At 36.2% G+C, this 15,963-nt stretch overlaps 1 protein-coding gene across 1 annotated transcript in view; it reads left to right on the top strand.

Annotated features, from left to right (window-relative positions):
• ndst3 (N-deacetylase/N-sulfotransferase (heparan glucosaminyl) 3) overlaps nucleotides 1–15,963 on the top strand; it is a 134,525-nt gene that overhangs the window by 110,106 nt on the left and 8,456 nt on the right. Inside the window, exons 9-14 of the mRNA XM_043250940.1 lie at nucleotides 3,507–3,635; nucleotides 11,407–11,589; nucleotides 12,944–13,040; nucleotides 13,634–13,757; nucleotides 14,943–15,117; nucleotides 15,765–15,935. Coding sequence (XP_043106875.1) covers nucleotides 3,507–3,635; nucleotides 11,407–11,589; nucleotides 12,944–13,040; nucleotides 13,634–13,757; nucleotides 14,943–15,117; nucleotides 15,765–15,935 — 879 coding nt within the window. The remainder of the gene's footprint in view (nucleotides 1–3,506; nucleotides 3,636–11,406; nucleotides 11,590–12,943; nucleotides 13,041–13,633; nucleotides 13,758–14,942; nucleotides 15,118–15,764; nucleotides 15,936–15,963) is intronic.

The following is a 15,963-nucleotide window of genomic DNA, read 5'->3' as shown; positions in this document are numbered from 1 at the left end:
GGACACAATCACATACTCAAAAGGTTAATATTACAGAATATTAATATTGAAATGTGTAATAGTTTAATATTTGATTTCATCCACAGGCAGTGTTGTACAAGATCCTTCCTCAAATCCTTGTTAAAAATTTATCGTGGTGTAATATTTTGATCTAGCTCACTAAAAGTACATTTCTTAACCCATTGGTGCTACGCTAGTAAGCTAAGCTGTCAATTACAAACGTACTTAACATACAAAACATCAGTGATTATGGACAAAACCCATCTCATGCTTTGCAGGAGGCTGTATAGATTTGCAATCTGCCACTGGCTGCTACACAGGTAGCGTTGTGAAAAAGCAGCGAGACTTGCCTGCAAGAGACTGCCAAAATACAAGCAACAGCTAGCATAGCAAATCAATGAAACACACATACACTCCAAAAGAATTAATGATGACACACTGGGACTCAGATGAAATACCCCATAGTGCATTCACCACAGCCAAATCTATTAGTGGTACACACACACAGATTTTGACTAGATGTCCCCAACCGCAGCTCTGAATCAATTTTTTAAATAGCTTTCACTGTCTCTGGCCCTCATTTCTGGTTAAAGACTTTGGTTATCTGCAGATTTAATTTAAAGGTATAGCTCACCATGCAGTAAAACTTCTGACATAATTTGCTCACCTTTGTGTAACATTCAAACGTTTCTGTAAAACACAAACTGAAATGTTAAGCGTCTCCTTTTTGTGGTCATAACGGTTTGGAACAACATGAGGGATGGTACAGATTTATTTTCTTTGATGCAATAGTTTTTAATTCAAAAAATAGCTCACCCAAAAATGTTAATTACGGCATGTTTTAGTCATGTCCAAGGCATTCTAGGTGTATATGACTTCTTCTTTCAGACGACTTTTTAAAAATCTTATCCTGGCTCTTCCAAGCTTTTGGGTGAAATGTTCCTTTAAGTCTTTTCCAGTTCCTATAGTCAAGATAAATGTAGAAGTAGGGCCTTTAATTTTGTAATAATACTAAATAATATATAACAATGTCTTGAAATAATTTAATTTCTCATACCCAATTGCCAAATTGTTTTCATTAAAGACAAAGCATAAACTAACTAGATTTTGTTAGATTTATGCATGAATCAGAAAAAGCTATTTGCCAATTTTTAAAAAATAAAACAGCTTTTAATCCTTTATGCAATTTTAGCAAATTAGATTATTTTAAGCTGTTTAGATATTTCACGGGAAAAAAAACTGATGCTGATTAGGAAAATGAGTTTTTGAAACACAGTGCAATCAATTTTTATAACTCTTATGAAACAGCAGGAATTAATGCACCCTTTATTTGATTCTTATGAATACTTGTTCGTTCTTTTTGAAGTTCAGACAAACAAATTAGAGTACTCTCTTTTATTGGAGCACCAGCCCACTACAACATGTCTGTCTTTGTTCGTTCTAGTGAATTAGAGATGTGTCACTTTTTCCTCATTCACAACACAAAAGAACAAACGTTGGCAGGCCTAACTCAGATCAGATATTTTTTTGCATGCAATTTAGCTGTCATCATCATCTCTAGCTTTTTTATGAGCATTCTGTATCCAGCCAAAGACAGATGTTTTGCAGCAGGTGTTTGTGAGCGCACATCTCTGGCTTTTTTATATTTAGCAGATGCACCAAAACAGGTTTTAGGTCAGTTGTTCGAACACCTGTGGCCTAACTACTGGCCTCCACGGTGCTAGCATGACAGGGCTCGGAGCAGAGATCCAGAGCGCTGAATCCTGATGAGTGTAGATCCGTGGAGCTATGAAGCATGTCAGTGTGTTACAGTCTGATCTGGCTCCACAATACAGCAAGTCGACAGCACACCATAGAACTAACTGCTTCTTTCACAAACCACCACAATAATATACTGACAGGGCAAGTTACATTCAATGAGAATGGCAGGGAAGGTGGGTGGCAGAAAAGCCAACAGGAAGGACAGAGCACATGAATAGAGTTTGATAAATTCTCCAAGCATGTTGGTGGAACAGACAGTTCATTGTGTTTTCACTGGAATGATGGAGTAGATTAAAATATCAAGACTACATGTGTGCGATACAACTGTTTTTTGCAATTGTGTGTGCGTACTTTCTGCCGCGCATTTAGTTGAACATGCGTGCCACACTAAAACACACAGAGAAAGATGTCAAAGTGGGAAAAGCAATTAAGTTTAAGTTAGATGGAAAGATTGGAGGGAGTCCCAAAGATCTGTTCCAGCTCAATCAAGCAGTCCGAAAACAAGCATATGGGTGATGAAAGCTCTTATCAGTGCATTAGAGCCCAGTGTGTTTGTGGGTGTGTTAATGTAATAGATTTTGCTGTTTTAGCAGTTTGTTGGAAGAGTCTAGCTGCCTCTCTGATATTTACACACTGTTACAGTGTTGAGATATTGACTCTGTTGGTTCTTATATATGTACCAGCGTCTCTCAACCTGCCTGTCAGATGAAGTAGAAGTACAATATGTCAGACATACACTATCCTGTTCACAAGTGTGGAGTTTGCAAATTTAAAAATATATATATTTTTGAAAGTCTCTTATCTAATGTAATTTTGATCCTTAAGAAATCAGTGTAATATTTTGGTTCTCAATAAAAAAATATTTTTAATGTTCAAATTCTGTGCTGCTTTAAAATTAAATGATAGAAGATCGTTTGTTCTTGTAAGAATGTGATGAGAAATGTTCAAGAAATATGAAATTGCAAGGAAAAACCTCTTTTGCATTTAATTCCATTGCTTATTATTTTACGTTTAGTGACCTTCATGTTGTTCTGATCATATTATTTTCTTACTTCAATACTGTATAACAACTAGAAAATGTCAAGCCTCAAAAAGCACAAAAGTTGCAAAAAAAAAGCAATGACAAATTGCATTTCAATCTGTTTCTCACACAAAGCTATTTCACAACTTCAGAACTTTTATAATATACTTCACAATGAATTTCATTCGTCTACTTTTATGATACATTTGTATCCGTATAGTGAAACCTAAAAGCCTCAGTCACATTGAATAGAGCAGTTGTTTTGTCCAAATACACATTTGTAATGTTCTTTACTGTACCTAGAAGTGAGCTAGAAAAGTTCGAAAAGCTTCTGTTATTGTCAAGCAGTAATTTTGTCACATTGAGTCACAGTATATTTTCTTCTTGTCAGTCTTTGCCTGTTTGCCACATATTTTATTGAAGAATTCAGCTTTTTCCCACTGAGAAATGATTCTATTTTCTCTGACTGATCTAGACAGAAAGTGAATGGATGAATATATATGAAGTTGTTTCCTCGCAACACTTGAATACAGATACATTGACATGAGACCTAATAAAATGTCATGTGTAGCACTCAAACTGGCAGTATTAGATGATAAACAACAGAGAGGTTTATTAATACACCATTAAAAGATTCTTCATTTGGTTTGCACTGTATTGATCGCATATCTTTGTAGCCTTAAGCTTTGCGAACTTAAACTCTGTGTGTGTTGTGTGAGAGCAGGTGCTGCCCCGTCAGACATGCGGCTTATTCACTCACACCATCTTCTATAAAGAGTATCCGGGAGGCCCTAAAGAACTGGACAAAAGCATACGAGGAGGAGAACTGTTTCTCACCGTCCTTCTCAACCCTGTGAGTGTAAAACACAGACACACACACACACACACACACCGCTACTCCCTGTCGTCTCCGCTCATTTCATTCTATCAGCCTGTTGTATTGTTTTTCTCTGTCTTATTCTGTCCTCATGCCCCCTCCTCTCTCTCCCTCTCTGGGTTTCCATGTTAGTGTTGCTTATAGATTTGTTCTCCCAGCATGAATCACTGTTCTTATGTTGAAACTCTGCTCTGCTTGAATCAGCAGCGAAATGAAAAACAAGAGTGTGTCTACAGTTGTGTACGAGTGCTGTGTGTTTCTACATTAATTCAGTGCTTCTCAACAAGTAGGTTGCGACCCAAAATTGAGTCACAGGTCTATCCTGATAGGGTCATGGACCGCAGGAAAAAAAAATGATAATGCATCTAACCATATAACAATACATAGTTTGGTTAGGAAAAAAGAGGTTATTAAATTTTAAAAGGGAAAGAATGCTTCCCACGTATTTTGTTGTGCATGTCAAAGGTTGTGCATCCAATTTTGGCCACGTTTTGTTTATGTTTGTTTGGTTGCTGTGCTGTTCTTTTACAGATCATTATTGGCAAGTAAAAAAAAGGCAAACTTGCATTAATGTTAACTAACTGAAATAAGCTAAAGTACTAAAAGTAAAGAAAAAGCTGAAAAAGCTAAATAGAAATATTGAAAAGCTGCATTTCAAAATGTATAGCTTAAAATTAAAATGAAAACGGAAAAAATAAAATAACAAATGAAAAAATATCAATAAATACTATAAGCTTTTATAAATACTACTAAAATGACACTGGTTGTCTAATGTAAAATCCTACTTTGGAGCATTAATGGATATTGTAAATGGGTTTCCGAATAGATAGAGTACTGCATGTATTGTGAACTTGCACTAACATCCTGTGCAGTCTTTATGTGTATAAGGTATGAAAATTTAATGTTTCAAGAGTCAGTGTGTTTGTTTGTGTGAAGAAAGCATCAGAGTGAATCTTCTCCTTTGGCTAAAGGCCATTAGTAAGGGTTGACTCATTCCCATGGCACAGCACTGACCTGAAAAACAAGCTGAATGTAATCAGAGATTGTGTGTGTGTTCTCATGTTCGCACAGATCCTGATCATCTGCTTATACCAGCAATAATAAACAGCCCACAGAGAGAGGGGGTGAAATCAACATAAGGAGATATGGAGGTGTGAAGATGTAGTATATTGTAGTCAGTGTGTGTGGAATGAGATTGTTCACTTCACACTTACCTTGCCAAAGCCAACAGTGTGTGATAGTGTGTTAATAGTGTGTTAAGTGTTAGTGGTTGTCTGAATAAAAGAGGAATCGATGAGAAAAAGATATTGAGGATCATTTTTCTTATAGTGTGGTAAAAGCATACTGTATTAATTGTATTTTTGATTTACATTTCATAATTGTGTTTATAAATTAGATTATTTTATATTTAATGTTGCCTAATTATTATTTTTGCAGTCGTGTGATATTGGTCGCTCTGCCAATAATTTGAAAGATCAAAAAATATCACTTTTAATATTTACATTTTAACTATTTATTATTAGCTATTATCAGTATTAGTGATGTAAAGTGTTTTGTATGTTGTGATTGTTGTCAGATGTGTGTTTAGTTTGTTTGGTAATGTTTTGAGATTGGAATAGATGATGTCATGTGGGTGTGGCTTTAGAGTCTGGACCCAACCCCTAATGAATTAAACATGAGTCTTCTATCTCTAAGCAACAGTCATCCAGAGTTCTAATTCAGTCACAACATGGCACCATGTGAAAAGCAGACAATTACACTGCTTTGTGGATTTTGTTTGAATAACTTTCTACAATAGGCAGCCAAACCAAACTATTATTGAGCTTAAAAGTGCTGTGAGAGCTGAGTAGAAACGCATTACCAGTAACATGATCACACATCTGTCTTTCTACATTAAACTCAAACCCATCACATACATACATTAATCTGACCGTAGGCTCTCTGATTTATTCATCACAGCCACATTCTTCTGTGTTAAAATGAATCACTGTTAACATGAAGACAGAGCACTACTTATTAATGACATACATCACTCTCTTCTCTTCTCCTCTCTTCTCTTCTCTTCTCTTCTCTTTCAGCATTGTATCAGCATCGATTAAACATTTTATGGCAGTGATAAAATTGTTATTACATTGGAAAAACATTGGTACAACATTGATCGAAAAAGGGGAAAAAATCCCCCATGCCTGTGCTCTCTTTGTCTTTCTGTCCAGAGGGCTTTAAGGGAAACTCATTTATCTGTCCATTCATTATTGAGGTCTTCTCCCTGAAATGAGGTGTGTGTGTGTCTGTGTGTGTGTGTAGTGTGTATTATGTGTTTGAGAGCATGAGGTTAACAGAGCATAAGATCAGTTACAGAGGGGAGAACACTGTGTTTTTGACACTCTATTTTACCCTCATTTATGCCCTTCCCAGAAAACAGGACAGTATGCATAGGGGCGTTTGTTACAGGAATATTTTACACAAAACGAACATTCTGTTCTGCTATTACTTGCTCACTGTTGTGTTTTTTCTCCTGTAGAACCAAATGAGAAATGAACAGACTAAATCTTTTTCATTATATACTCTTATATCATATTATATATATATATATATATATATGTGTGTGTGTGTGTGTGTATGTATGTTTCCATTTTGTTAGCCTAACACTAAGCCACACACACACACACACACACACACACACACACACATATATATATATATATATATATATATATATATATATATATATATATATATATATATATATATATATGTATGTGTATATATATATATATATATATATATATATATATATATATATATATGTATATATATATATATATATATATATATATATATATATATATATATATATATATATATATATATATATATATATATATGAATATATTTATATATGAATATATTTATATATATATATATATATACTTTAGAATGAAGAATTCCTTTAAGAAGAACACAACAAATTCAGCTGAGATCATTGTGTATGTTGATGTCAACTTTCAATTATCCTGATAATGGATGGTCATAGAATAGAGAGAGAGAGAGAATGTAAGCGGAACTAAGCAGTTTGTACAGGAAATGGAACGGTGTCAAATCAGAGAAAAAGAGAGGGAATTTGTGTTTGTTTGAGCCTAAGCAAGAGAGAGAAAGCATAAAGGACGGAAAGAGAGGAATGACGCTTGAGGACAAAATTTTCCAGCTGGACTCTCCTGTTAAATGAGCCGATGGGGTGTGTGTGTGTGTGTGTGTGATTCTGAGTATTATTAAGTTATGCTAGCTTAGGGAAAGTTAGAGAATGATACAAACAACAAAATGGTTGTTCAGCATTTTTTAATCTATATTAAAATATAACATTACATTAAAAGAACAGCTGTAGAATAGCATAAGTATATACAAGCATGAAAATTCTGCCCCTCTTGCATTTCTGAATTGTCCAACCTTTATGCATGAAATGCAAAATCACAATTTCTGAGCAATTACAACTACTAGACTTGGAAGTAAATAATAATATGGGAAATAAATAAATAATATGGCAAAGCATAAAGCATAAAGTCCAAGTTATCTGAACCAATGAAGTGATTATCAGTTTCTTCTGGAGAATCAGTGATCTGCAGCAGTTAAGAGTTTCAGTTGAACTTTTCCTTTAATATTATATATGATATTAGAAGAAATGTCTGTGTGTGTGTGTGTGTGTGTGTGTGTGTGTGTGTGTGTGTGTGTGTGTGTGTGTGTGTGTGTGTGTGTTAATGCCATGGTCGGGGAACGTCATTGCATGTGATAATCATGTAGAACCAATCTGAACAAGTAGGTCAAGATTAATACTATGCAGAACAGAAAATCAGGTTTGATTTTGCAGGTTTACTGTATAGAGAGGAAAGAATAGACTATAACAGAAGTATAACTTTTCCTGCTTTTACTGTATTTGGGTTTGTGTTTGTTTGTTAGTTTGATTGTCCAAGGGCAAGCTGTTTGTTACAAACTGGGTACTGAGTATTTGTGTGTTGCACCATTAAACTTACATTTATTGCAGGCAATTAACCAGCCAAAATTAGCCTCAGACAGATAAAATTGTGGCCAGAAATATATGGCATGAGTCTGGCTTTAACTGAAATGTAATCCCAAATATAAAGAAATGATCCTCCTATTATCCCTAGAAGAAATGGTTGGAATAAAATTATTGATTTGATAAAAGTTATATTCAAAGAATTATGATAATATACAATTTTTTATTTTATTTTTATAAGTTAGTTAATTTTATTTCTTTCTTTATTTTGCTTATTGCCAATAATTTATGTTTTGCCTTTCCTGTTCTTCTGATTAAACTCTATGGAAATGTCATTTTGCTGCCACTTACTGTCAACTTGAGACAAAAGAAGCTTGAAACATCAGCTACAAGATGTTTGTTGAATTAATGAAACATCCTGTAAAGTGACTAAACGCTTACGTTTTGCTTTAAGAACAAACGGTGCAAGCAAATTAAGCCCACAATTACTGTAGTTACAGTAACTAGTAGTCATTATGCCCCTTGTGTGAACTTCACATTCCAATTTAAGTAACCTTTCTGAAACGCTAGCCTGTAACTCTCATAGTCACAGTGAAAGGTGAGCAGTGGTAATTGGAGGCTCTCATCCTTGTGTGTGTGTGTGTGTGTTTGTGAGTGCATATGTGTTTGCTGGTTAAATTTTCATGTCTTTTCCAGGCTAGTGATTTATAATTCTGTCAGGTCCTGAACCTCTTCCAGAAGGAACATCTGTTTGGAACCCTTTAGATCCTCTCGCTGTGTGTGTGTTTGTGTTTGTGTGTGTGTGTGTGTGTGTGTGCATGTTCAAAAGGTAGTCCAAATTTAGCTGTTAAAATGGTGGCTTGTGCTGGCATTCTCAAGTGTGTGTTGGACAAGCAGGATAGATGCCTTTGGACCCGAGATCCTTTAAGGACGCTTTTTTTTTTTTTCGCTCACTCGCTCTCTTTTCCTCTTTTTGCTTGCTCTCTTTCTTTGCCCTGGCTGCTAGCGCGAGGTAAAATGAATCATACGACCTATGCCTGTGTGTACGAGTAGGGGTTGTTGGTTTCTGGTGTCTATTTTACAAAGCTTATGTGTGTGTTTGTTATTGATTGCTGAAAGCGCAGCATAAATCATATCTTGATCAGTCTGTTTGCGGTACAGCAGAGCTTGTTCAGTGGTCAGATTGATGTTGTACATGTGGGAAAAGGCTGTGTTCTTATGTGTGTGGAGCGAAGGCGAACATTCACCACAATCCCACCAAAATACTTTATAATGCTTGACATCTTTTTAATATCACGGGTCTCATTCGTTTTCCCGTGAGGGTTAAATTGAATTCGGCGGCTGCGAGTGTGTACGCTAGAGTGCGTGTGTGTTACACCGGTCCGGCATAAAGCATGCCAGTGTGACAGAAGCTGCTAAACTTGTCTCATTATCCCATAAATATTCCCCGCCCTGCTCACGGTCACCTAGCATCCCATCCATCAATCAAAGCCTCCTGCCTCCAACACATCCACGGCAGCCTTCTGAGAGAGCGCACTTAGGCCCTGATACAGAGTCCATTACACGCTCCAACCAGATCCTGCCTGATTATAAAGCACTTTTAGTCTACAGGAGACATTGTGTTCTAATGGATCGCGTAGTCTTCTCTTTTACCTTCAATTTAATAAACTGTTATATAATAAAGCAGATCTCATTTCAAGATAAATGTAAGAGTTATATGGAAAATGAATTGATGTCGGTGGTAAAGTTCTGCTAAAACGTGTGGATGTCCAGCTTGTGGAGCTTCTGACTGACTTCTGCTGCCTTTTGCTGGTTCTTGTATCTGTGTGCTTATTAAACACGATGTATTTGTTTAACAACAATTAGTAATATATTACTAATGTATTATATTATAATACAATATTGACCGAACTATTTATATTTTAATTTGTTTCTTTTATGACAAAATAAAAATAAAATGATTACAAAGATTAAAATAACATCTTTATTATTGTATTTTATTTATATACAATGTATAATAATATGGTTAAGAAGAATTGTTTACATTATTATTTTATTTCATATTGCACTTTACTTTTGTGCAGTTTTGTTGTCCTATATTTATTACCATTCAAATGTTTGGGATGATGGGATTTTCTCTTATGCTCAGCAAGGTTGCATTGTTTTTGATTGAAAATACAGTAAAATAGTAATATTGCAAATTTACGGTTTACGGTTTACAATAATTGTCTATTTTAATATATTTTAAAATGTAATTTATTTTTGTGATGGCAAAGCTGAATTTTGAGAAGTCGTTGCTCCAGTCTCCAGTGCCACATGATCCTTCAGAAATCAGTCTACAATGATGCTGAATAAAGTTTTCTTCTTGTTATGCTTTATTAATATTTTTACCTTATTTTATCGTTTAGTGTTGTAAGCAAATGTGCTGAATATTTTAGTGGAAACTGTGATCTAGTCTATTCCTTGTTAAATAGAAAGATCTTTATTGTCACTTTTTATTTAATGCATAATTTCTTAGTAAACCTATTAATAAAAAAAAATCTAACCCCAGACTTTTGAACAGTAGTGTATAGATTAATATTGTTATTATTAATGGCATTATGCAGCATTGTTTTCCTTGTGAGCACTATTGTTTCTTGTTTAATTCACGGTTATTTTAATGCATTATTGGGTGCAATTTTTTATAGGCCAAAATGGGAGAAAATAATGTAAAAGTATAAATATATAAATCAATTTTTTGTCTATCTTTAAGGTTTTTATGAGATTTTTTTTTTAGAAATGAAGGATGCATAGCTTCAAGGCCGTCATTGAGGAGGGTCATCTGGGAGTGCTGTCCCAGACCCTGTGACGAGGGGAGGCCCCTAAGGGCCCCTATCTCACAGCGCTACTCACTGCACCTGGACGAGTGTGGACCCACCCATAAAAACTTAGTCCTGGGTCAGGTGAATTTTAGCGCCAGCCCTGCCTGGCATTACTGGGAGTGTCTGTTTTAAACTAGGCCACATATTCCCTCTCCTCTCCTCTCGCAATGCAACCTACTAAACCAGTCAAGCATAGAGACCCAATAAAACTTGGTCGCTCTTCTTTTTTCTCCCGTCTTTCCCTCCACACTCCTCTCATCTTTTCTCTTCTCTCAGCAGACCCTTGTTAATTGTATTGATCCTAATCTCCACAGACACTGTCCGCGAGTGACCTTACTCTAGTGGATTACATCAGAATTACAGCTCCACTCCACATGAAGTGGACGCATCCGCTGGGCTTACCTCATATGAAAGACCGCTGAACGGCCTGCTGTAATTGAATGTGCCCCAGGGGTGCTCTGAACAGCCCCATAAAGGGCCAGACGCAGGAAATCGGCACACCCCAATGCAGTGTATAGGGTTGCTAAGCGATATTTAGCCTTTATCAAAGACCAAGTGATCAACATAACATAACATCTGCCAGGCCATTTACAGTGCATTTTTGACTAATTAAATCATGCACAAATACAACTAAGGCACGTTTATAGACTAATGTTGGTAATTTCTCTCTCATCTAAAGCTCTTAAGAGAAAAGGTGTTAGCATAATGAAAGAGCAAAGGTTTAAAACCTGAACATTAATATGCACAACACTGCTACCTACAGGAAACACTGGGGTGTTACAACTAAGGTCATCACATATTTCACTGTATTAGATGAGTCTGCTGTTTAGTGATGATGAACTAATACAATTTCGATTTCTCTTTTTCTTCTCTTTAGATCAGTATATTTATGACTCATCTCTCCAACTATGGGAATGACCGCTTGGGCTTGTATACGTTCACTAATCTGGCTAACTTCCTGAAATGCTGGACCAACCTGAGGCTGCACACACTTCCTCCCGTGCAGCTCGCTCACAAGTACTTCACACTCTTCCCAGAACAGAGACACCCGCTCTGGCAGGTCTGTCATCTGAACCATATCCTCAAACTATTTTCCTCAACATTTAATCAATATTAAATAAATGCATTCGAGGTGAGCATAAGTCACTTCTTTTCAAAACAGTTGCCAACCTCAAAATAAAAGTAAAATTTTATTTCTATGGATACCGTTCAATAATTTGAGGCTTATTTAATGATTACTTTTAAATGAGTACAGCCTCTTTACATAAAAACCTTACATAAAATGTCCTCAAGAAATTATGACAGGTAAAAGCAATTCTGTGCAGGCTGACATAAACAGCCCACTCTCTGTGACCTGAAGGTCTTGGAACTGTTGTACATGAAGCACTCCATGTGTCTCAAGTGAATATTGACAAATGAAAAGCAACCAGAAAATGAAAGATGCACTTTACATCTTCTCACAGGGACTTAGAGGTTTTGCGCAATTTTAGCTTATTTTAGTTTGCTCCATTTAATATGTTTCATATTAAATGATGCAGCATATAGGGGTTCAAACACCGCTCTTGTGGATAAGGTTCATATTTTGGTTTTGGAAGTCCCTAACAACAGGTTGACATGCATGCAATGTCAAAAAACACTTTTATTGTCTAATAATATGCTTTTATTTTTACCTTATTTGCACAGTGGCTTCCCAACAATTCCATTTTTTGGTCAGTTTGGTCAGTTGATCTTATCTTCATTTTATCACATCTGTAATCCCTGATAAAATTAGTTTATGAGCGCAGTGCTGCTTTGTGTACAGCCTTAGGCGTCTGTTCACACTTGGCGTCTTTTTTGAAGCAGCCAGTGTCTGTTTTACATTAGAAAAGATGTGTGAACATTGCTTTGCCAAGCTATTTTAACGCTCCAAAAGCGGCACCTAGTGGCAAAGAATGAATTTGCGTTTTCATTCAGACCAACAAGTTTTTTTATGTTTTTTATGTTTTTTTATGTTAACGGCTTGGGATTTGTTTTAAAAATGACTCATTTCAATGATTCGGGATGTTTTCATTCATTTTCATTCAAAAATCCATAATAGGGGCACTTCGAAGCTTTGCCAGTACAGTTTACATACTAGTTATTGAACTGAAAAAGATTATTTTCGTATAGTTCTGTTTTCAACATAAATTTCTAATCTAAGCAAATTGATTACACATGCAAATGTCTGCATTAAAAACGACTTTGTCCTGAAAACAAATCCCATCGGAATAGGGCTCTAGAATATCTATTTATATCTGTCAAAATCTAAATCTGAAGATGCTCCCCATACACTGTAGGCGACCTGCAGACTTTGTCCACTGTCTCCATGCTTAACAGATCATTTATTAATTTGATAGAGCTTTACGACTGATCTCGTTTACTGTGTCCTTCTCCAGAACCCATGCGATGATAAACGGCATAAGGACATCTGGTCTAAAGAGAAGACCTGCGACAGGCTACCCAAGTTCATGGTGGTCGGGCCTCAGAAAACAGGTAATTCTCTTTTTCCGTTTCTAGAGCATGTTTCTTCCGTCTTTCCTTTTGCAGGGCTTCAAAGCCGCGTGTGTGTGCGTGCGTATCTCCTCGCTTCGCTGTTCCCCTTGATCCTGCTTCATATCTCACCTTGTGCGGCTGGAAATGATGAAAGTGCAACCACGGGCGTTCAGCTCTAGAGGAGAACAATACAGACACATCCCCAGAGGGCTGGGGGGGTAGAACAAGGGAAAAGACAGAGCGCTGTTTTGGGGCTGTAAGATTTTGATTGGTGTCAAGACACTGTCTTGTTAAACACTTCTCCTCTCTGCACTCATCTTCTTTCCTGCTGTATCACAAACTCGCAACACACACACAGAAAAAAAAATCCATAAGGTAAATGGTGTATTGATCCCATGTCTCTTAGTTTCTCGGTCTGTGGGCAGAATCTCCAGGTCTAAAATGTTTCTCTTCAGCGCTATCAGCTGCACATATAATTTCATCATTAGCAGGGGAAGGGCTCGTTGATTTACTTCTCCTCCTTCTTCCTTTCTCTCCTGCCCTCCTTCCTTCCTTTATCTCTTTTTTCTCTCTCTCTCTCTCTCTCTCAACAGGCACGACAGCGCTCTACCTCTTCCTGATCATGCATCCCTTCATCTCCAGCAACTTTCCCAGTGTGAAAACATTTGAGGAAGTTCAGTTTTTCAACACCAACAACTACCACAAAGGCATCGACTGGTGGGTGTGAAGTGTGCTCCTGTGCACCAGACACATTTGTGCGTGGGTTTCTATTGTGAAAATGATTTTGGAGGAATATACAGTGGTTATGACATTGTGTAAGTGGATAAGGCGTAGCTCCTTAATATTAAGTAGGTCAAGCCCAAATAATTAAACATGATCTTCCACTGTTTTGGTAATTATAATGTATTGGTCTGGAAGACAGATCTGGAGTATAGTTATTTTTAAAGTGCAAACTTTAATATAAACAATATTGTTACAACTGTATAATGTTTAATCATTAAAATGTTTATTTCAGTTTAAATTGCTATTAAGTTTACTATTACACTCTTATTACACAATTGCTCTCAGGTTTAGGTGCTTAAATATGTTTGTGGAATATTTTTTATGACAAAACTAATTTGTTCATCTGCTGCTGTCAGTTTTAGGGTTTAGTAGGTCAGTTGATTAATTGTTATTATATTATAAATTGAGTTAGTCCTTTAATGCCTTGTGGCAACCTGCTAAGTACAAGAAATGGATTAATTATCAATATTGTGATATATTATTTTTAATAGACCAAATTAAATCTTATAGTGCTACCTACACATGCAGAAAATAATATGAGTGACTGGGTGTATTCATTTTTAAAAAATATATCTTAAAATGATTTGATAATTGTTTATATATATATATATATATATATATATATATATATATATATATATATATATATATATATATATATATATATATAAATTGTTTTTGTATTTTGGAAATAAAAGTGTACACTAACAGATACAGAGCTAAACACATGGCATACCATGAATTGACTTCCCTTACTTATTACTTCGTGGACACATTTAATTAATTGGTTCTTTCATTTTAGGTAAAATGTGGCCACACTGTACTAATTTGTTCCCTTGAGAAACAAATTAGTAAAACATGGCCATGATTTATATAGAACTAGGGAACAAGTTAATACGTTGTAGGAACAAATTCTTAATTTATGGACACAATATGTTGTGCAGGGCTCTGAAATCTTTTATTTGATGGTTAAACTAGATTTTGGGCTTAGATTTTTATAAAGTGGTGAGGACAGAATCTTCTGTGGAAAAATGTCCCATTGTAAATGACACCTATGCCTGTGTGTGCATTTGTCTTTGTGTGAGTTTTCTTTAACTCAATACACCTCTCTTCTCAAAGGTACATGGAGTTCTTTCCTGTACCCTCTAATGTCAGCACCGATTTCCTGTTTGAGAAGAGCGCAAATTACTTTCCTTCTGAGGATACGCCCAAACGAGCCGCCGCTCTCTTGCCTAAAGCCAAAATCCTTACTCTGCTGATCAACCCTTCAGACAGGGCATATAGCTGGTACCAGGTATGACACTAACCAATCACGAAGCTAAAACTGGTAGAAATGTCCAATCAGAGTTGTGTGGATGGGTTAAAGAGACTGCTTTACAGCAAAAAAAGAAAAAAATATGAATATGAAGTACAGTTCTGATGGCTGTGAAAAGTCATGGGCAGTATGTTAGTTATTTTCTTACACCTTCACCATTCATTTTCAGTCTTTTAATGCAAAGTAATATATACGCAGTTTAAATACCTGAAAGCATATTTTGTGTATGCGTGTGGTGTGTTTTGTGGATTTCAGTAGAAAGCAAGCGTGCAGGTTCATGTGTGATACTGTGGAAAGATTGAATATGTGTAAGTGTGAGTGAGAACATCACTGGGTGTAAACGCAAGTTTGTGTGAGGCAGAAATCTCATCAACAGCATGCACAGGAGGGCACAGCATGAAGCTGCTACATGAACATGACAAGAAAGATTTCAAAATCTTGTTTAATGTATTGAAACAATATTCTTCCAGATTAAATACAGTTGAATCCCTGTAAATGATCTTGCTTATTACATGGCTGCTTAACAAATACTACATGCAGAGTTTGCTTTATAATCATTTATAAATATATTTAAATCACTGAGCGGTTGGTTTTGGTTTGTAAAGTAGTTTTAATTTCACTGGCAGCACCAGAGGGCCCATGAAGACCCAGCAGCATTGCAGTTTAGTTTCTATGAGGTGATTTCAGCAGACCAGCTCGCTCCACCTGAGCTGCGCTCTCTCCAGAACCGCTGTCTCATACCTGGACTCTACGCCACACACCTGGAGAGATGGCTCACATACTACCCTCCAAACCAGGTGACCGGTCCGGACCAACACATGCTGA

This window comes from Puntigrus tetrazona, chromosome 1 (genome assembly GCF_018831695.1).
Source record: "Puntigrus tetrazona isolate hp1 chromosome 1, ASM1883169v1, whole genome shotgun sequence".
NCBI classification, from domain to species: domain Eukaryota; kingdom Metazoa; phylum Chordata; class Actinopteri; order Cypriniformes; family Cyprinidae; genus Puntigrus; species Puntigrus tetrazona.
This window is presented reverse-complemented; position numbering and strand designations above follow the sequence as displayed.